Source organism: Dermacentor variabilis, chromosome 7 (assembly GCF_050947875.1).
Source record: "Dermacentor variabilis isolate Ectoservices chromosome 7, ASM5094787v1, whole genome shotgun sequence".
NCBI classification, from domain to species: Eukaryota; Metazoa; Arthropoda; class Arachnida; order Ixodida; family Ixodidae; genus Dermacentor; species Dermacentor variabilis.
In genome coordinates, this window is record NC_134574.1 from 90784409 (window position 1) to 90807468 (window position 23060).

Genomic DNA, 23060 nt, shown 5'->3' on the forward strand with positions numbered 1-23060 from the left:
TTAGACTTTTCGAACTACAGTAGACCCTGCAAACACGCACAAACGCTAAAAATTACAGCGGTTCCAGTGGTCCAGGTCGAAAAACGCCAAGTGTGTAAACGCGCTGGCTTGCCCGCTAGCAATTCTTATTGGTGCTGTATGCCGCTTGACCATGCATGCGTCGGTGCTCTAATGGCTTCAATATCGCCCTTGTGAGGTAGAGGTCCTGGGTTTTAATCCTGCTGGCGGACAGTTTAATAATGCTCACCTAAATACTTACAACACAGTGCTTTGTTGAAAATGACCAGTTTGCACAGTCGCGGAACCACTTAAAAACAGAGAAACGAAGTTGAGCCAAATTCATGCACTAACCACAATTCCCACTCTGGCTAAATCACCCCACTTGCAGATCCCGCTGACACTAGCTGCAGAGTTTGCTCAAGTAATTACTGCGTGCAACTATAGTGTTTTGACATGAGTCAACTATTGGTGGACCATAGCTATGGCACCACGTCATCCGTCACTGCATTAGACCAGCGGATTGCCCCACTGGAGCATGAGAGGATGCTTCTTTTATGGGAGTCGATTGCTCGCATCCTTTTTATTCCCAGAGCAGCCACGGTCCTTAACCACAACTTAAGACCAAGGCCATCCACTGCACCGGCTGTTGAGCAAGTGGAGGGGTACACAAGCGGGATACCCTAACTGAGCTGCGATCAACGTCGATTTCAAACACGTCATCTGATTTTGCCCTGCCACAGCGAGCCTCAGGGACGAGCACAACCGGCCTCTATGGTTCGCGTGGTACGACAAGAGGGTGGCACCGTAAGGAGGCAGCACCGCAACATTTAAGTCTTGCTTGACTATGCTAATGAGGCAGGCATGCTTTGTTTCACCTGATACCTCCCCCCCCTCTTAGGCTAAAGGCTATCCTTTCCAATAAAAGTTTCAATTTGCTATGAGTGCGAGTCAAGACAGCGCATGAACTCGTAGCCAATGTCCGAGGCTTTGCATTTCGCGAGATGCTCGAGTCATTTGGCAAGCGCAGCCTATGCTCTCACTCGTCATAGTAGAGCGCCAGGAATCCCCCGCCGAGGCCCATCAGGTGCGGTGCCGCGACACCCATGCAGAGAAGAGCGGAGACAGCGGCGTCGCCGAGGTTTCCCTTATTCGAGAAGACCTCCCTGTGGGAAAACGAGCGGACAAACATTGGCACACATGAGACTAAATTATTGATTGACGGAAGAATGACTCCTAAAATAGCCAAGTTCGCTATGGTAGACGCAACAGAGAAAGACTCCAGTTCCAGTATTCCAACCAAGTGTTCTTAAAAAAGGAATTCCGGAAATACATTTCCGACTTATAATTGCAGCCACAACCGCTGACAGCGTACTGTTATGTGGCGGTTCGCAGTCGTATACGGCGGCGTGCTCGGTAGCCCAACAGCCGGCAATGCAACGTACGTCGTAGTTTTCAGTTCTTCGAGGATTGTGTGAACAGAAATTGTTGAACACAGAAAAGGAGGAACAGACGTGGGCGTAGCTGCGTCCACGTGTGTTCGTTCTTTTCTGTGTCCGTGCTGTACAATTTCTCCTGCTACCATCCGCGGAGAATGAAGCAACCAGCTCAGTTAAACACTCTTTTGTAGTTTTAAGTATTTGCTTTCAGACGTAACTGCTTGATCAAAATAGGCTGATGAAACGCACTTTTTGGGGTCTATCTCAAGCGAAGCATTCGTGAAGCACCTAATCAAATGCTATACATTTGCCCATCTATTGCTGCGTCTTTAACGTAAAGGAAACGGCGATGCATCGCAAGAGTTCTCTTGCATTCGTGCTACGCAAAGCGACACACCCGATGATCGGCTTCAAGATGTAATTGGCGTTCGCACGATATAAGCCTACGTGCGAGTGTGACCGTATGGTCAGCCCATCGGGCTGATGGGCGCAATGACAGCGGTATTACGTGGTTAAAAGAACACGAAGAAGGCACGGCACCACTGTTAACTCGTGCAGTACTCCATCAATTGGTCTCTTCTTAACAATTGGCGTATGTGAGCTATTTCGCGTGACGTTTTCGTGCAGTGCGGTGGCGTTATCCGAGTACATAATTCGCGGTGTTCCCCGTCTAGCAGAGAACGCCTTAACAGCCATTATGCAAGCATCCCTCCTTAGGACCGGTACATGCTCACCCCTTATGGCTATCACAAATGCGCAAGCAGAGAGTACAATATACACTTTCACAGCTCCATAGCTTTTGACAAATACTGGCCCGGCAAAACCCACCTATGTGACTTCGAAGGGCAGGGCCTCTAGGAAGTGGGCATAGTGGTGCATTCGCCGCTTTGGCGCGAGGCCGGGCACGCGTCGCAAACTTTCTCAGCGCCCACTTCACCGCATGACTCGATAAACGAAAGTTGCCACGAATATCGGCTAACCTGTGACCAACCCCACCGCGCACCACCACCTCGTGAGCGCGCGCAGCGACGGGGTGTGCTGCCGGACGATTGTTGACCAGCAGCACCAGCGTTTACCCACCGAACCCCAGATACGTGTGAATCGTGACCCTGGTCAATTTCTGGAAGGTGGACGACTTTTCTGAACGACCATTTTTTTGTCTCCTTCGAATCCTGACCTGTAAACGAAGGCGCAAGTGAAAATTACCAGGTTTGGAGTGCACTAGTATGTTGTAGAGGTGTACCTTAAATGTGCACGGTGCTTTGGAAACGTCGTGCCCCAAGCTGCGATTTTCATTGTTGAGAATGTTCCCAGTGCGAGTAGACTGTGTTATGTTATTCGTCATGTACAGGCCCAAAATATGAGTACGACATTTAAGGGGTCCCAGCAAAGATGCTGGACGTACGCCTGATTGAACATCAGTGATTATGGTTTGCGAGTAGCGATTTCTGAGATGGAATCGAATACGAATGGAATAGTGCCATAAGCGATTCGAATCGAATAGAATATTGAATAGGCTTCAATTACTTTTGTAAAAATTATTAGCCGTTATGACAATTAATATAAAATGACGTTAATATCCTAGTATTCTAAAAGTCATGAAGCTTCTGTCACGACATAGTATGTTATGGAGCGTTGTTTATTAAGAGTTCCAATCGACAATTCGGAGTAAACAATTAGTTTCTTCGAGTGCACAGCCCTCTTCACAGAGTGCGAATGATCAATGCATAGCCATTAAGGCAAGGCTACCTACGCTAAGTAGCTTGCTGCACCACGCAAGTTCTCACGGTTTATGTCTGCACAATGCCCAGGGTGGTGAAATTTAAACGTGGAAATTTATTTCAATATTATGTTTAATTGCGCGCGTTTGACATGATGAAATACTCGAAAAGCTTCCGAAACATATTCTCTATTCGATTCGAATACAGAATCGAATAGTACAAATTTATCGAAAGTTTCGAATATACGCTCATCCCTTACCAGTGAGTAAAGCAGTTATACCAGTAGCCGTTACTCAATTGAAACATTAGAAAGAAAATGCTCAATCTGTATCAGAAGGGCGGGTTCAATTTTAGCGAGGTTAGCTTTAAAAATAAGGTTGGGGCCTGCCCTGTCAGAAACATTATTAGTAGGCTATTTTCTTACGAGTTGAGAGCGTAAGTTGAACGACACATCGGAACCTTCTAGTTTGCTCTTTCTCGTGTTTGACAGAATAAATTTTTGCACGCTCAATTCGCCATGTCAATCTAAAGGAAGCTTTTTTTCTTTGCTCTCTCGCTAACCTGTAGCAGTACATGTTTTGCTTTTATACCACGGTACTTTTAGAACACTAATGACGCGTGTTCAGCGAACACAACGTTGGAAATGAAGTGTAAATTTTTCTCTGAGCATCTGGCAGTCGGGGTAGTTTCGTTTGCGTTGTGGTTACCCCCGGACTAAGGGGCAGTAATACATGTAGGCGTCAGAAAGAGATTTGTAAACTAGCAACTTCTCTGATTACGGAAGCACTCACAACAGGGATAGCTTTCCATTCTGTGTCCATTCTGCAACGCCGTCAGTGCGTGCCTCCGTAAAAAAGGGGTGCTGTGTGTTTTCAGCAGGAACGAAAACTAAAGCGCAAGCACTCCAAGGGAATTTGTGTCTTTTGATAACATCGGAACACTAAGGAAGTGAATTTTGTTGACCAACTAGAAATGTTTCCTCGCCCACAAACATTACACAACACTGCATCTGGTTTTCATAGTCGAAACATGAATAAAGTATTAAGCGTGCCACATTTATATTCTTGTTCCTTCGAACAATGCAGTTAGTGATGCACAATGATGTACGGATTGCAAAAGGATGGATAGGTGGGCTAGTTGGTAATGAATTATAGTAAAAACTTTGAGTGCCAAAAAAAAAAAGGACGGAGAAAAAGAAACGCACACCACACGCACTCGTGTGAGGTGCGTTTCTGTTTCTACGCCCTTCGTGTTTTTATTATTGTAGGGATTATTCAGCGACCTCAGAATTATATTCCTTTTTTTTTTGCGTAGACAGCTTGAATTGTCTCTGGATAGCATTCTCGTTCCATTGTTGCTGCCTGCCACGTTCAAAGAAGAGGTGATGTCCGCACTGCGTCTCATGGATTCTATGGGCGACCGTCGCTACTCTTGGTGACAACACGCATTACGTCATTCACACGCCTGCTTAGACAATAAAGTGTCCGAATTTCAACCTTTTTTTGCGGTGTACGCCAGTGTAATACTTTGAACACATGTTCGCGACCGTGTGGCTTACGATCGCAATAAATAGTTTTTTCCACCAAAGGGCGAGGCTCGCTTTCCCTCAATGCACAGTTTCCCATGACATGGCGGCCAACCATACGCAAAAGCAGCAGTCACTGGACATACGTTTCTTTACTTTTGCTTTGCTGCTGAAACTACGATGGGAAGGAATGCAAGAAAGACACAACGATACACTAATAGCCTATTATCAAGCATATATATTGAAAATGGGCCGCCATTGTTTGGGCAAAATACTTCGCAGAACATCCAGCTTGGCACTTATCAAAGGGTTCGTTGTACGTTTGCAATTTACGAAACTAGAGAGGGGTTCTCAAATATGCCAAATCTTTTGAAATTTCAAAGTATGCATTAAATTCTTAAGGTACATCTGTCTTTTTTCTATCTGCTTTTTACTCAGTTATGTGTCAAATTGAGTAACTTATTTGTCAAATTGAGCAAATCAAAGCACACACCATACAAAGAGCAAATACAATACGTCCCCAAGCTGGCACGCTTTAATGGAGCACTGAAACCCATTTTCTTGAAACAAGAGTGATGCGCTGGAAGTGTACGATATCTTTTCTAAAATACAAGAAAGCTTGTTTCTAGGAGCCGATATTCACGGAGATATAAAGTCTGTAATGTTTCCCTCACTAGTCACCTTGAGCTCATCAATACGTCTCAACACGACGCGTTTTACACACTGTGACACGTTCCACACTACCCATAGCCCTCGTGTTGCAATTCAAGGGAACGGAAATTACAGCCTACTTTGATGGTATAGCAGACAGCTTCGAGCATAAGTTTTTTTCATACACATTGAAAACGTCTTGGTGGCGTAGACCAAAAATAATGGCTATCAAAGAGAAGCGATAACCCCATAGTTAAACAATTTGCGCATGCCACCCCAAGAAGAAAACTTGGCTAATACATTAGGTGCGAGAGAAAACTTGCTTATTATTTCTCGTGCGCCCGTCAACTTACCGTGGAGATCCATGACAGGCCACTGAGCTGCCTGCCTATTTGCGCCAGCAAAGTACACTGCATTGTTCTTGATTGCGTTGCTATCATCGCAAAGTTCTCATCGCTGGTTTTGCAAGAATTGTGTACGATATTTAAGAGGAAGCATTTGCTCGTAATGAACTATAACTTTCTTATCCTAATATAAGCAACAGAAGTAGCAGAAACATATAGCATTATAAGTCAGCCAAAGTACTTTGACGTAAGGGAAAGCGAATACTTCAAATGCCAGGAAGAAACATTTTCTTTTAGTCTAGCTATTTTCCAATTTCCTACGCTTGACTAGCTTGAAGAAGACAAAAAGAGAGCCAGGAGAAAGTGGAAGGTAGAATGTTAACCAGAGAGGGAAATCAGGTTTGTTACCCTACGCTGCGGAGAGAAGGGCAGGAAGGTAAAGAGAGAGAAAACTAGGGAGAGGAAGAAAGAAGGGATCACAGAGACACAATGATAGCCAGTCACTATCACATAATAAAGAAACACGAAGTTTCCAAAGCCGTATTCTGAGCCGAAAGTAGGTACCAAACTGCGGTAAAGCGCGTTTTCTAGGTCATGTCAACCAGCAGTATTTTTGTATTTATTTGCACCTTAAGTAAAGCTGTTACAACATTTACGAGGGTACAGCGGAAATCCCGATATAGGATCGCGGTACAATTCAATGGAGCACGTAAAAATAAATTTTATTTCCTCTTGAAGTTATTGTGCGCAGATTTCGGAGCATTCTCACATAATTTTGATAGTTGTAAACTTATTGCTTGATTCTTTTTTGAAATATTGCATTGAAGAGAATGCTCTTATAACGTTGTCGGCGTAAATTGAAAATCCCCTACATCTATTCGTAAGAGTTTCACATTTTCCATTTAAATCCAACAAAACTCATGAAAGCAGGCGCATTGGTGTACAAGATAAACTTATCTGTGCGCTCCCGTGTATTACACATGATCTTCCCAACGGAGGCTTCCTCCTCACGCCCATCAAAACCTGCCCCAAGTTTTCTCAGCTTCCTTCTCCTTCACAGACAATAATAATAACAATATTTGGGGTTTTACGTGCCAAAACCACTTTCTGATTATGAGGCACGCCGTAGTGGAGGACTCCGGAAATTTTGACCACCTGGGGTTCTTTAACGTGCACCTCAATCTAAGCACACGGGTGTTTTCGCCCCAATCGAAATGCGGCCGCCGTGGCCGGGATTCGATCCCGCGACCTCGTGCTCAGCAGCCCAACACCATAGCCACTGAGCAACCACGGCGGGTGAGACAGTCGAGCTCTGACGACCCACCTGACGACAGACGAGCACTCGCGGACGTCCGACACCGTCGCCCAGGCTTCGAACTCGTACTTTTCTGGTGTCAGTGATTCCACGAGGCGCTTACCTAGTTCAAAGGTCTGAGCGAAAGAGAACAGGGCAACGCCAACAAATAAGCAGCAACAGCAACAGCAAGCCGCGACCAGGTAAACGGCCATGTTACTCCCACCGGCCGGCTTTGCACCCCCTTGCTGCACATCAGCTGCCGGGCGGGCTTCGGGGTCGGGAGGGTTGGATTGACGGTCACTGAAAAAAATAAATAAATAAAGGGCATGTCACAACCACCGCGAGGCGCACTGGAAACGTTTACCAAAAACGAAGAAACGCAAAAGTAAACATTTTACGGCGCAGATTTTTTGGAAGAAGAGCACTCTTTCATTCAAAAATGTTTCGTTCAGTTTGCGCTGACCAATATGCTTCCGCTTTGTTGCCCCAGATTTATTCGTCTAAATTAAAACGAAAAATGAATTCAAGAAAATGAAAGTTGTTCGTTGTCCTACTATCTACCGTTACCTCTCGGGGGCAGCTCGAGCGTCTGTCCTGACCCCTCCGTTTCTTCCCGCCCGTATTTCCCCTCAACGGCACCACGTGATGCTCCAACTGGCCTAATAGTCTACGCTTCTTAATCAGCCACGTAAGTGTAGGCAAGCAAGTCTCCTATTTGCGAGCCAGTAGGTCGTAATTTCTATAAAAAACGCACCAGTCGCCCAGACCAACCACGGCATTCCATGCATGATTTCATACATGCAGTGGTAGAGCTGGAATGTGGAGGTCACGTAGCGGCGGACATATTTTGTACGGATGTTTTGTCCCTACGTATAAGTTGCACCGCTTATTCATTTGTTACAGGGGCATCGCCGCATTCGACACCTTCACACTGCATGAAAGGTGTCGTTCCAAAGGAAGCAAAGTTACTCCCCGAAGTGACGAAACTTCGCGAAGTTTTTTTTGTTTGTTTGTTTGCAATGTGGCGGGAAACACTATCAATACAAATGAGGAAAAGATGACCCAAATATTAATTTTATAACGAAAGATTTCTTTGAACTGAACGTTACTCTAAAAAACTTTCCAGTTTAGGCAGAAAGATAATTTTTAATTCGTGTGACAGACTTATCTTTATAGTATAATAAAGAAACAAATGTATTAAGTGAAAAAAAATGTATGGGGTCTTACGTGCCAAAACCACTTTCTGATTATGAGACACGCCGTAGTGGAGGACTCCGGAAATTTCGACCACCTGGGGTTCTTTAACGTGCACCTAAATATAAGTACACAGGTGTTTTCGCATTTCGCCACCATGTAAATGAGGCCGCCGTGGCCGGGATTCGATCCCGCGACCTCGTGCTCAGCAGCCTAACACCATAGCCACTGAGCAACCGCGGCGGGTGATGTATTAAGTGAGTGAAATAAGATACGACAACCAATAATGCAGATCACTCTATTTATTTTTTCACAGAACGATTTACAGTGTAGCGATAAATGTTTTCAGTACGTCGCCCTGGAAACTTGTGATGCTAATGATACGAATTATCCCATTTTTCGTCCGAGCTATTCATAACCTTTCGCAGAAAGCTACTCTGCAATTCCTGAGAAATGTCGACGTGGCGCTTGAGATCTCCCACAATTGCTTCATGCTTGGGCTACCACTTGTATGTCACAGCACATGAATGGAAGAGAAGAAAAGTTCACGCCCACACATGTAAAACTGCAAAGGAAGCCCAGCCATGTTTCTCAGAAACAAAGCTCCGCAGTTGAAGAAAAATTTGTCCTGGTCGGGGATTCGAACCCCACCCTGTGGCCTTTCCGGGATGGTCGCCGTACCATCTGTACTAACCAGGAGGCTAGCAGATCGCAGTGTGACGCAGAATTCTACCTTTCTTTATTTCCTTAAACACCCCACACGGGGCTATTATATAAGACAGGGGAGAATTAATGGACAACTCGAAGCCCAAAGACAGTGAATGTGGCAAATCAGTCATGTGATATCCCGCCAGATGGAGGAAGGTTAGTGAAAGGAAAGGTTCACATGTACCCACATGTAGCAAGAAGCTACAAAGGAGCCCGCACAGGTTTCTCAGAAACAAAGCTTTGCAGTTGAAGAAAAATTCCTACTGGTCGGGGATTCGAACCCGGGACCGACGCCACGCCGCGGTGGTCACCATACCATCTGAACTAACCAGGAGGTTAGCAGATCGCAATGCGAAGCAGGATTAACCCATAACTCGAAGCACAAAGACAATGAATATGGCAAATCAGTTCTGCTGCATCCCGCGTGGTGCAAGAAGGTTCATGAAAAAAAAAATTGACATCTACCCGTATGCAACACCAAGCCACAAAGAAAACCCACACAGCTTTCTCAGAAACAAAGCTTCGTAGTTGAAGCAAAATTTGTCCCGGTCCGGGATTCGAACTCGCCGCCAACGACTTTCCCGAGCGGTCGATCCACCTTCTGAGCTTCGCCACATATGTGTGGATGTCAATTTTTCCTTTCATGAACCTTCCTCCATCTTGTGGAATATCGCAGAGCTGTTTTTACATCATACCATACATTGGCTTTAGTATTTTGCTCGAAATACACCCGGAAGTGATAGAGTAAACTATTCACACGGGATAGAAAGTACTGGGAATGCCGAACTGCAGAAGTTCTCTAAACAGTCCGTGATGGTTAGCTCTCCAGTTCACAGTATCATGATCTAGACAATTTTATGGCCAAGCACAACTAAAGATTCTTGTAAAATTTGGTTTAAGCACCGCTAATTTACATAAATATGAAATTCGCACCACCAAGATGCAAGTGACGTTTCTGCCAAATCATGTCTGTATCAGAATAGTGGTTTTCACGACAAGGAATGCACGAGAGAAGACGTTTAGATTTACAAAGTTCACGGAGACGCAGCCTTCATCATCTGAGGCGGCACATTTTAATAAACAGTATATGGGATTTATCACATTATTAACGGGCCAGTCGGTAATAACGACTCACTCGAAAAGCGATTATGACCCTGAGCTTAGCTTTCGGCCTGATGAAGGTGCATAAGATAAAGCACGCCGTACGCGATAGTTCCATCATTACAGTGCGTTTTCTGCGTCGCGTGTGCTTCAGGAATATATTCCCAATGGGCTACCCAGGCCAAGTCAGGTATAAGCGTTTCTAAAGAATCATTGCTGTAAGGAACTCCGGGGTTAGTGTCTACTGGAGCTCTGTCTTGTGGATCAGCCAACCCGGGCATGATAGCCCACTACATGAATTTTTCTTGACGTCGTCTTTCTAGCGTCAAACAGTCGCGTCCATTGTTTCCGATCATTTGCAATACTATAACCTGACCACTAGATGGGGCCACACGCGCACATGCTTCCCCTTGCTGCCACTTCCTGGCCCTCTAAACAGTCTTCGCAGCGCACTGTCCCACGCTCGCGTGTTCCCGTTCCTAAAGGACCACCGCGCACTCGTAGATATTTAGGTTAACGTTGGAGCAACACCAGGTGGTAAAACACATTTCATAGTTTCCAACACCGCGTGCCTCATAATCAGATGGCCGGTTCTAGCACGTAAAATCGCACAAATCTGCTTCAGCAACGGCGCGTCGCGTTCTATATGGAACTATTACCAATTATCACGCATGTACAGACAGAATAATTATCCTGCCATATCTCGAATACTATTAGCGCTTGGAAATTTCCAAAGAAATGAGCGCAATAAATAACTTAGGAAGAATTACTCAAGCCGAATGCACGAACATCAATAACTACTTGTGCTAACCTTCGCTCTCGGGGCACCGAATTAATCGCGATTATCGGGTTTTCTAATAGCGCTTTTTGCAGTTACGCAGCATAAACATAGGCTCTAAGACCCAACAACTCTATCAGGGCACCTTGAAGTACCTGTCAAATTGTCCTTCTGCCATTCTGTCCAGTGGGTTACGTCTGCGTAACTATCAGAAATTATTCACCTACAAGCGCACCAGCGTATTATTCGAAATTTTGCAGCAACTTCTACCAAATCACGAACACAACAGAGAAGCGATATCGCATTCAACACGAATAAGGCATTTCCGCCGTCACGCATTCAATGGTGCATTCTGAGTAAGCGATAGATCCTTGTGTTCATAGCTGATCAGCCACTGGCAAAGACTCGACTCGTAAGGCAGCCATTCACTCGCCGTGTTGGAATTTCACCCTAAATGCGAGCTGAAACCCCTATGCGGTCGCCACGCGGAGCCTTCTGACGGCATTCGAGCCTGATGGGGCGGAAATTTCGCCACTCCCCATGGACGCGTCCCGTAGTTTGCGCAAATGTCATCAGTAGCAACCGAGAAGTTCAGCGCCGATTGTGTTCGAGCACGATCGGAAGTGAACCCTGTGGCACCCGTTACGAGTCCGCAGGCCCGGGACAATTAATGCTTGCCCCCGATAGGTTCACTTACTTGCCAATCGGATCCGCTGTCATTTGTGATCGTGATTGTGGGTGGTTCCTGAGGATCTGCGATGCGGGTTCCGGTAGCGAGCCCTTCTTGTCCTATTCCACGCCAGCACCCGACACGCGCCGTGCGCACGCTCTTGCTCCTCGCACCAAGGCGCTTACCCACTGCGGCGGGTTGTGAAAGAAGCCGTTGGTGAAAGAGCGGAAGGGAGGTAAATCGCGCAAAGGCTGGGTGAGGGGAAAGCTGCGCAAACACGACTACGGCTTATAGCTAAGCACCAATAGCCCTGTAAGCGTATAATAGCGCGCTTTGGATCTAATTACTCGACAATAACGCGCGCGTTCGTCGAGGGCGCACTTAAATTGGTCAAAGTGACGTCTCTGTAGACATCGTAGCTATTTTGCTAATTCGCGCACACATTCACGCGCTCCCGTTATGTCTCCACACCTCGAGATTTCCGTCAGATGCCGTCAATACCGCTGAAGTCTGCCTACAATTCTATTGAGGAATGCGTCACCCAGTCCGGCATTAAACATCTCTTTGAGCATAGCTGCCTATGTGCTCTTACCTCTAGGTGGCTATTTCGAGAGGGTGTCCAAGCGTATGGTAGATTATGTTGTAAACAAAATGTAGGGAAACCGTCAAGAACGGTAGATCAGTTGGTAAATACGCATATATATGAAATATAAAATCTATAAATAAATGCTGGTCAGCGCGGTCCGTCATCGTTATTTGAAAGCTGCTGCAACCTGGACTATGACTCCGATGCTGCAGGCTGATTTTGTTAACATCGAGCAATTTCAACTTATTGTAGCCTGATTTATTTTGCCTACAGAAAAAAAATCGCATTGCAGCTAAACCTACTTGTATCAGATGCAAGCACAATTGCAAATTGCTCGTACAACCAGCGGATGCCCCGCCTGAGATTTATAGACTCGTGCAGACAAAACCTAAACAGGCATCCAGCACCAAAGTATATCTATTTATACTCGCATATTTTCGCATTGAGAAAACTCAAGCTTGTCAGGTGAACCGACCCGCACGTTATGACATTCTGCAAAGCAGTCGCCATGGCAGAGATGACGACATCAGTATAGAAGCACCTCAATGAATGTAGCCGCACGAGTTTATGGGCTTTTCACCCTCCTCGGAAGGTCTATGTACGCGGCTTTTTTTTCCGAGTTAGATGTCGCGACACGCCGCCGCATTTTTTTTACAGCGAAACTGTCTATGGCTACGGTTCCGTGCATTTTTCGTGTCCGTCGACAGATCCGTCAGCAAAAACTATCATCATCAGCAATGGCTCGTGCCACTGATCGCGCTTTCTTGGTCGTCTTCTACAACAGCTGCTTCGTTGGCGCCTCTTGGCGTAACCGCGCGAACACGCGCTGGTCGCGGGTTCGGTGTCGTTGCTTTCTTCTACAGCTGGCTCCGTTGCCCCTCCTCACGCTGGCGTTCCCAGGCTGCCCCTCCTTCTGCGAAGCCACTGAGGGCACTGGCCCGCTGCCAGTCGGTCTCCATTTCTTTCCCTCAATACATCGCGAAATAAAAACACGAGGGTATATGACGAATGTGTAGCAAGAATAAACGCGGATGTGTAAAAATAAATGCGTGCGCGTGCCTTTCGCGACTATGACTACCGAGCAAGACAATAATTGTGTTCGTATACGTATGTTCGAATGAAATTCTGTGTCACCTCTTTGTCGTGTGCTACACAGCTTCGCTGGTCATCCATATTTGCAGAATGTAATGACTCATGATTTTTTAGTTGATTACAGTACATGAAAGTCAGAATCTGGATTTCTGTCACCGAATGGTCCCGTTCGGATTTATGAGCTCGGATTCAGTATGTGGCGAAATCGTGACAAAAGGCGAGGAATGGTTAAAGACCACGTTTGGCAGATAGCGTTATTCTGCACCGTGACTTGAGTGTATTCGAAGCGGCGGCTATAATTTCCATAAAAAATCAAAATGCGTATTCGTCAAATTAAAGAAATAATAATAACAATTGAAACACTAGTTTGTGGCAGTTAAATAAATTCAAGAATTCCTAACGGTCACCTTGCAGCGCATATTTACTTGGATCGAATCATCAGGATGGTACCGCGATCAAGATGAGCTCGATGAACCTTACATCAAAAACAGTACCGTTATACTTAGTTAATTAACAAACCGCGGTTCCATGCACTGAAGCACTAAAGTAACCGTATCTCCCATATATTTCGTTGCACACGTTGGGAATGAATATCTCAAAACTGACCTAATCCTGAAAATTTATTTCAATTGGTTACGCCCAACAATCTCATCTGCTACAGTCCATAACTTCTTATATGTGCTGCAACGTAATTGCTTAAACGCTAATTGCTCCACTTTTAAATTATTAAAATTAATTATGACTTCGCGTGCAGGTAATGCTCGATTCTGAGTAATTTTGCGCAAGAAATAGGATCAAGGTAGAGGCGACATTCTAAAGCACTGTACGGTTCCAAGAAAACGCGGTATAACAGCTACCGCCATCAGAGCAGCTTTTGCAAGCGCATATTCCTCAAATTATATACACATGAGCTTTCGCACTCATCTCCTAAAGTTTGACTGACGCCGTGTGCCAATTATCATCGGCAAGTTTTACGATCAATTCGGCAAGCCATTACATAAAGATACGGTCGTGCGTACTAAATCAAAGGGGGTTTTATATCATCACCATCGTCATCGTGAGCCTAATAGTAAGTCCACCGAAGGACAAAGGCCTCTGGCAGTGATTTTCAATTATACCTGCCTCGCGCCAGCTCACGCTACCTTAAGCCTGCAAATTTCTTAATTTCATCGCACATTCTTGTTTTCTACCGTCCTCTGTTGCGCTTCAATTCCCTTGGCACCTATTCTCTAATAGACCATTGGTTTTCTGTGCTGCGCATCTTTTTTCGCGAATTCATTTCGCACTCCTAATCTAAACAAGAATATTGGCAACGTTCATTTTCTCTTCATTACATATCGCTTTGTTCCGATCTCCTAGCTTTACCGCTATCATTTTTTCGTTACAGCGCTCATTCTGCGGTCCTTAGCTCTTTCTCCGCTTTGTTTGTTGACCTCCAACTTTCTCCCCAATATGTTACTACCGATACCATTGATCGGCATAGAGATATTGCAATGCTACAATATTTATTCGCTTTTCTTTTCTGGAACAGTGGTGAGCTGCTCGTGATGACTTCATGATGCCTGCAATGTTCGCCTGAACACATTTTTTTTAAGGCGAAAGCCTTAGATGGCTCATGCGTCGAAAAATCCGACGACCGTTGGGTGTTATGGCGCCTAGATTCAAGCGCATGGGCCTGTAAGTCATCAATTTCTTTATTAGTGGAAGAGCTCGATTATCTCTCTTCGTATTGAATGGACGTCCTTCTAAATGATCAGTGTGGCCACAAAAGTGTCTCCGTGGCGTCTTCCCAGCCTTGTTTGCAAGGGAGACTGCAACGTGTGCAAGTGTATTATCACATTTTGAGAAGTATAAGTAAGCCTGCCAGAACTGGAAACAAATTGTTGTCGGAAGTTAGCGCTCTTTGTTTGTCAAATTTACCGTTCCGTGTCCCTCTCATTCTACCTGCGCTTTAAGATAGATGGCACCATGAGCAAGTGCATGTAGCAACCCTCGTCGACTGAAGGGCTAAAATTTCTTTTTAATCATTCAGTGAATTTGCGTATGCGTCTTAATTGGTTTTATAGACTTGCCACGACCATTCTAAGGTGCCATTAACCACGCAGAATCAGTGGCGATGTCTAGGCGACCGACATAGAGAACAACTAAAGAGAAAACGATAGGAAGTAACAACGCTTTCGAATGAGAATGTCAAATTTCTTTAACGAGTGACTTCATCCTTCATCCTTTTTAGCGTGTTCTAAAGTGACTATCAATTTTATTCTACTGTCAATGTCATTCTCGTTATTTGCTTGCCTTGTGACTGATTAATCTACCCTTCCACCGAATCTAGCCCCTGACCACCATTCACTCATTCTCCATTTTTAGCTCGCCTATTTAACATCCCTTTAGTCTTCTGCGTAGTATCCTTCGAACCTAACTTCACATTTGTGAGCTAAGGTCCTCGATCAAATCTTGCAAATCACATACAGCAGTTTCGAACCGAAAAACTTTCTGCAGAGCCTACCTCACGATAACTCTCGACGGTGACGCGTTTGCTTCAAATTAATATAGCGGCACAACGTGTTGGTACCTTAAAACGAGCTATTTAGCAGGCGTGCACTGGAGTGGGACTCCCCTTTCATCATCATCAGCAGCAGCAGCCTGGTTACGCCCACTGCAGGGCAAAGGCCTCTCCCATACTTCTCCAACAACCCCGGTCATGTACTAATTGTGGCCATGCCGTCCCTGCAAACTTCTTAATCTCATCCGCCCACCTAACTTTCTGCCGCCCCCTGCTGCGCTTCCCTTCCCTTGGGATCCAGTGCGTAACCCTTAATGACCATCGGTTATCTTCCCTCCTCATCACATGTCCTGCCCATGCCCATTTCTTTTTCTTGATTTCAACTAAGATGTCATTAACTCGCGTTTGTTCCCTCACCCAATCTGCTCTTTTCTTATCCCTTAACGTTACACCTATCATTGTTCTTTCCATAGCTCGTTGTGTCGTCCTCAATTTGAGTAGAACCCTTTTCGTAAGCCTCGAGGTTTCTGCCCCGTAGGTGAGTACTGGTAAGACACAGCTATTATATACTTTTCTCTTGAGGGATAACGGCACCCTGCTGTTCATGATTTGGGACTGCCTGCCAAACGCACTCCAGCCCATTCTTATTCTTCTGATTATTTCCGTCTCATGATCCGGATCCGCCGTCACTACCTGCCCTAAGTAGATGTATTCCCTTACGACTTCCAGTGCCTCGCTGCTATTGTAAATTGCTGTTCTCTCCCGAGACTGTTAAGCATTACTTTAGTTTTCTGCATATTAATTTTTAGACCCACTCTTCTGCTTTGCCTCTCCAGGTCAGTGAGCATGCATTGCAATTGGTCCCCTGAGGTACTAAGCAAGGCAATATCATCAGCGAATCGCAAGTTACTAAGGTATTCTCCATTAACTTTTATCCCCAATTCTTCCCAATCCAGGTCTCTGAATACCTCCTTAAACACGCTGTGAATAGCATTGGAGATATCGTATCTCCCTGCCTGACGCCTTTCTTTATTGGGATTTTGTTGCTTGCTTTATGGAGGACTACGGTGGCTGTGGAGCCGCCATAGATATTTTCCAGTATTTTTACATATGGCTCATCTACACCCTGATTCCGTAATGCCTCCATGACTGCTGAGGTTTCGACTGAATCAAACGCTTTCTCGTAATCAATGAAAGCTATATATAAGGGTTGGTTATATTCTGCCCATTTCTCAATCACTTGATTGATAGTGTGAATATGGTCTATTGTTGAGTAGCCTTTACGGAATCCTGCCTGGTCGTTTGGTTGACAGAAGTCTAAGGTGTTCCTGATTCTATTTGCAATTACCTTAGTAAATACTTTGTAGGCAACGGACAGTAAGCTGATCGGTCTATAATTTTCCAAGTCTTTGGCGTCCCCTTTCTTATGGAGTAGGATTATGTTAGCGACTCCCCTTTACCGCTTCCCTAATAACAGTCAGCGCCATCTAGCGCCGCCACTGCGCACCCTGCACGTGGCTTCCCAAATTCACTGTGCCTGAGAAACGCGTCATCTAGCTACCGGGCTCCTCTATTGCGCCTATTTCTGGAAACGCTGTGCCATCCAGTGGCAAAGAGAATGAGGTGCGCGCCGGTTCCTAAAAAAGCTGAGAATAGTTACCCCGCTTCCCGTTCACTCAGTGGCACATAGCCAGTGACCCAAGTTGGCCAGTGGTTCATTGTAGAGCGGCGCACACCTAGCGCAACTCTAGGAGGTTTGCGTGTGAGAAAGCGAAAGCATTACAGTCCCTTTGGTCAGATGTCTTACACGTAGTAAGACACACATGTTGTAGCAGCTGGCACAACCGACCGGAACGTTGAAAACGAAGAAATATCAGAATGGATGGCTGGATGCTATGATCGTCCCCTTTGAAGTGGGCCAGTGCGTGGCGCCCCCAACAGGTCGCATAGTGCCAGCGCCATTTGTAGGCTTTTGAGGTTGTTGTGGACTCCTTCATTCCTGCAATATTAACCAGTGCACTCTCGTTTTGTGCCCTGTTGCACCGAACTACATATAGATGTTTCGATACAAAAACCATCGAACAATCTATGTTTATATAAAGCACTATAATATGTGCATAACGTCTACTAACACAGATAAAGAGCAATTGAAAAAGGTTTCATAAATATTTTGCCTATTTAGAAAGTTGTGTTAAGAAATATGTTCATAACCTTATTCACGAATGATCCCGAGATCCTAATTTTGGCAACACGTACACTTCAGTCATACCTGACCCGACCATCCAGATTACAGGCCGTGCTGTTTCAGACATAGCCACGAGGTCCCTGCATTCCTGGGGCTCCTTCCAGACGTGGACACTGTTGTGGATCAGGGCCTCGCCATTATAAGATAAGTTCCGTGTTAACTCATAGCAGTGGCAAAATAACGCTCTCACATTGCGAACACATGTAAGGAGCACGTAAAATAGTAACAAAAACAATGTCTATACTAGTGCAAGGGGCCAACAGAACACAAAGTCGAAGTCACTGATGAATGTCATGCTAATGAGACCCCTTAATCAAAGTAAAATTTTTAACACACACGCCGCAGCAGCACTTGCAAAGAAATGTCTCGTTTAGAGAACTATTCATTTTGTTCATTATTTAGTATAGGCAACTTCCCCTGTCATATTTAGTTAGGTCCAAGTTATGTCAACATAGCTTGTCTTCAAAAGTAAGCTATACTAATAGCAAGCTGTAATTGCTTACATTTTTCCCCTATGGTTGCTCGGAAACCGAAAACTTCATAAGCAGCGATTATTTACTGCGTTGAAGCACTTATAGGCGAGGAAACTTCATTAAAATAAAAATCTGCGAAGAGGGAGAGGAATCGTAGTTACGCAACTTCAGCAAGGACGTGGGCGCTCACGCACAGGCCCAAATAATGAACACGATTATTCCCGAAAGTAATTTTTCTCGTCGTTAGAAAACATTCTCAAGGTTTTCAATTTCGCATTGAGGCAATAAATTTACGTAACTAAATTCCGACAACCAGGGCTCAGAAAACATCGGCACTAGTTTCACTATCGTCGCGCGAATTCTATTTCCTACGCTCGCAAGGTGCTCTGTGCACACACGAGAAGCACGCACAATACACGCGCAGTTAGCAAGCACGATTACTTACCTTTTAAATGGGGCGACGCGGTCGAAAAGTGCCCTCCCATTTGCCGGCGCTGAAAACTTGCTCCCAGCATACATGCCGTTGTGTAGGGGACCAAGCTGAGCCACGCTAATAATACGCATTATTTTTTTTTTGCGACGTCCACCCAACTTTTCAAAAACAGATACAAAGGGAACGTACTCCACGGCATGAATATCGTTGGTCCACATTTGCCTGGTGCACCACGCATACGGTGAGACACAAGCATATGCAGTAAGACACAAGCTACCTTCTGGCAAATTTCTGCACGCGAATTAAGTCGCATTTCATCACATCAAACACACAAACATATATGCTAAGACACTTAAGAAAGCTTGCGTGTAAGAAAGCGAAAGCATTACAGTCCCTTAGGTCAGATGTTTCCGATCGATGTCTTCGATTCGAAGGCAGTGCGTTCCTTTTATACACTCATGACGTGGCGCCACCTAATTGGCTGCGCCGTCACGTGCTCAATGACGCATGGTCTAAGCCACACCTTTTGTTAGCCAAATGACATGTGCAATGACGCACCCACTAGGAGCATCTTTACTAAGCCAGAACCGTGGAGCCGCCGTGGCGTCGCGCGAGGTAATAAAGAAAAACAAAAAGAACGCAGCTCTGGCATTGGGGAAGCGTGCTCGTCTCCCACCTCGGGGGCCCGGGTTCAGTTGCCACCCAGGCCGCAATGTACCAAATTTTCTTTTCTAAGCCGTTAATTTTCTTTGCTTACAGGAAGTTTAACCTCCCTCAGAAATCTGACGCCAATGAGTTTGACGTGTTTTTACTCTTTGCGCTGTCGACCATTTTCGATGCCACCGTTAGGTCACGCCGACGACGACAACGCCAGGTTTTCGCGTAATGGGGCGTATAATGCCCTCGCAGTAATAAACACGTGGTAAGACGCACATATTGTAGCAGCTGGCACAACCGACCGGAACGGTGAAAACGGAGGAATATCAGGATGGATGGCTGGATGCCATGATCGCCCCGTTGAAGTGGGCCAGTGCGTGGCCGCCCCAACAGGTCGCATAGGGCCATCGCCATTTGTAGACTTTTGAGGTTGTTGTGGCCTCCTTGATTCCTGCAATATTAACCAGTGCACTCTCGTTTTGTGCCTTGTTGCACCGAACTACATATAGATGTTGCGATACAAAAACCATCGAACAGTCAATACTGTCCCCTATAGTTGAGCTAAGAAAGAAATTCTATGACGTATTTTACATTTCCGAATAGCTTCTGCCGCATGCAGCTAGCAAAAGCATGACCTTCGAGTTCGAGATCTGGTTATGCTGTCTTTATATGAACGATTTGGACTTTGGTCAGCTGTCTTGAAGCCCTTCGAAGACGTTTTGTACTCCTGTCTGTGCGACCTACGCTGTCACTTCGTTTTAAATAACTTGCTGCTGTCGTCAACATCAAATGTAGCTCAGGAATTCTTGACATGATGTTGGAGCTAGACATGTGCAGTGTGCGACGTTTCTGTGCGCGTTGTAACCGTTTGAGTCGGAAATCATCAAATCTACGGGTGTTGATCACTCGTGTGGCGCAGATTGAACTTGTGTCGTTCGCATTTGCTTTCGCGTCGCTGTGTTGAATGTGCGCGGGTTGTGCTTCTATCATCAGTGCCTTCTATCCCTAAAAACACACACGCAAACATGTCTCTGCAGCTTGCATGTTTCCCATGTGTTGTGTACCACAAGTGCATGGCGGTGTACCATGTGTTTGCAGCCAAGCTTTGCGGTGCACTCCAGCGACTAGACAGCCGCTCACACGCAGTTTTCTTTGGTGTTTCTTCATTATCTTTGTGATTTACCTGCATCTGCGGTAGAATCACAAAGCGTTTCCATGACGTTGCATTCTGATTGTGCAATTTTGTGCCTTGTTCGCCTTCTTCAGTTAGCCTCCTTAAGAAGGGGTTCTTGATTGATACTATAAATGTCTCTAATGGGGTTGCAATAATCCGGCCCTATATTAAGGCGAAAGCCTTATATGTCTCATCCACGCGAAAAGGGGCGGTTGTAGTTGTCCGTCAACCCGAATGGCCGGAAAAGTCACGTGACCTCAGCGGCATGGTATCCTATCTATATTCAAACGCACACACAACAATTTTGATGATGGGCAGGTCAGCGTCGTCATCGTCTTCTATGAATAAGCAAGCAACACTTACGCAACAGTTTTGATGTATATGCGCGGGTCAAGCAGGCATCGCTTACGCAACAATTTTGATGTGCGCAGCTCACCGTCGTCATCGTGTTAATTAAGATCAAGGTAATTCACGCACTCGAACCCACGACTATCAGTTCGAGTTGAACCCTCTACCTAGGGCGTTAATTAGGGTGAAGTTAATTAAGACACATGTAATTAAGGTAACTTCGATTAAGGCACTCCAGCCCGCGTCCTTTGCTTGTAAAAACAATACGAAGTAACGACGCATTCGAATGAGAATGTCAAGTAATTTACTGAATGTCTCTTGAGCATGCAGGCTTTCGCCTCCCCCCACTTTGGCGTATGCAAAAGTGGCTGTCGCTTCTTCCTTGAGAATTGGAGCGAGTGGTAATTTTACAAGGTCTTATCAATCCAACTCTGCACATCGAGCTATAAAGCAAGACATCTAAACTTGTTACAGTACGTGAATCTGACTATGATGTGCGAGTATCTCGGCATGTTATCAGTGCTGAAGGTGTTGCACTATCCTAAAGGCAAATGCAATTCTATACTCATCTGAAGTAGTGAATATCATTTCTTCGCGTCATTTCTTCCAAGTACAAAATTAATATGGGTGCACTGCTACCCTTCCGAGTTAAAAAGATATTCAGATATTAGTCAACAGTATTGGTTGCAATGTTCTGAGATGAATTCAAGAGCACTATATGTTGTACAGTGAATATATATAGTTGCTGCGTACAAGTAGTTAAAAAACACAAATATTATTTCAGCCTTTGTTGAAAGATTATTATTCCACACAGTCTTGTTAGTTTGGTAATAGGCAAAATTTGCTACCAAATCATTGTGTATGTGCGATGTTTATATGCATCTGTCTAGACAATAGTACAGAACACAACATGATCAGCAATCTTCTCACTAGAAAATAAGCTCCTATGTCACACTACTGCTAAAATAACAGATTTACTGAGCGAACGTGTGTGTGAGTTTCTAAGTTACACATTTGCCACACCATCTGTGAGAGCAGTGTTTGTGTTAAATAAGTATCCGCCCTTTCTTCCCTTCCCCTGGCGGAATTATTATACGGTTTTCAGGTTACGTTTATTATAATCTAACTAAAAGCGAGCATTATGAATAACAAAAGCTAGGTACGGGTACCCGCTTTCAACATATCAATGCAAATTGATTTTATGGAAGCTGGAAGCAGAAACTTTCATTTATCAAAACACCCTTGTTTCATCTCTTTCTACGAAGTGTAGGAATGGTAGGCACTTATTAGTCATTGCACTAATATATGTCGAAACTACTTGTTTAACAGAGCTTCATATTAGCCAATTGCATGGAAGCGGGATTTTAAGATAAACCAAGCATATTACACCAGCGAGCTGTTTGTCCGCCATTATTTAAATATTTCCCATGGGGCTTCTGCTTGTGCCAAGGTAAACATTAACCACTGAAGTTTCCGTTCCTGTCCTGAAAGTTGAACAGTAGGAAATTTAGGCAATCATATTTTATTGGAAAGTGACAAACCCAAAAGTATATATATATATATATATATATATATATATATATATATATATATATATATATATATATATATATATATATATATATGCCGTCTACGATATCCGGTGCATCTATTCAACAAAATTTGCGATGTAACAAACTGTTTTCGTTACCCAATCTCAGTTGCGTTGAAAACCGTGTATTTATTTTTCACGATTTAATGAAGTAGCTTCTGTGACAGTTTCAATTTAACAAAGTTTTTCGCCATTTCAATCACATGCTTGCAGCCTATATGGCTAGTAAATCTATCTACTAAAATGCTATGTCCGCCGAAGCAAAATTTACTTCAGCAGTCCTTCTGCATGAAAAGTTTGAGCAGCAAAACCGCTGTCACAGCGCGCGCGCTGGTACGCGGTAGGCAGGAAACACCGACACGCCATTTGTCGCGTTGGTAAACAACGCGGAGAAACACGAGAGCTGACGATTTCTACTGAGCAAAAGGCATGGGGAGAGGGTGAACACGGGGTCATGTGATCAAGCACAAGCTGGAGGGGGCCGGGGGCGGTGGCAGGGGCAGGAACGCCATCTATCTGCCTTTTCCTGCTCC

At 44.9% G+C, this 23060-nt stretch overlaps 1 protein-coding gene across 1 annotated transcript in view; it reads right to left on the reverse strand.

The window, feature by feature from the left end:
* Nucleotides 1-23060, reverse strand: part of LOC142588736 (scoloptoxin SSD14-like) — a 120299-nt gene that overhangs the window by 96542 nt on the left and 697 nt on the right. The window contains exon 2 of the mRNA XM_075700553.1: nt 7002-7274. Coding sequence (XP_075556668.1) covers nt 7002-7274 — 273 coding nt within the window. The remainder of the gene's footprint in view (nt 1-7001; nt 7275-23060) is intronic.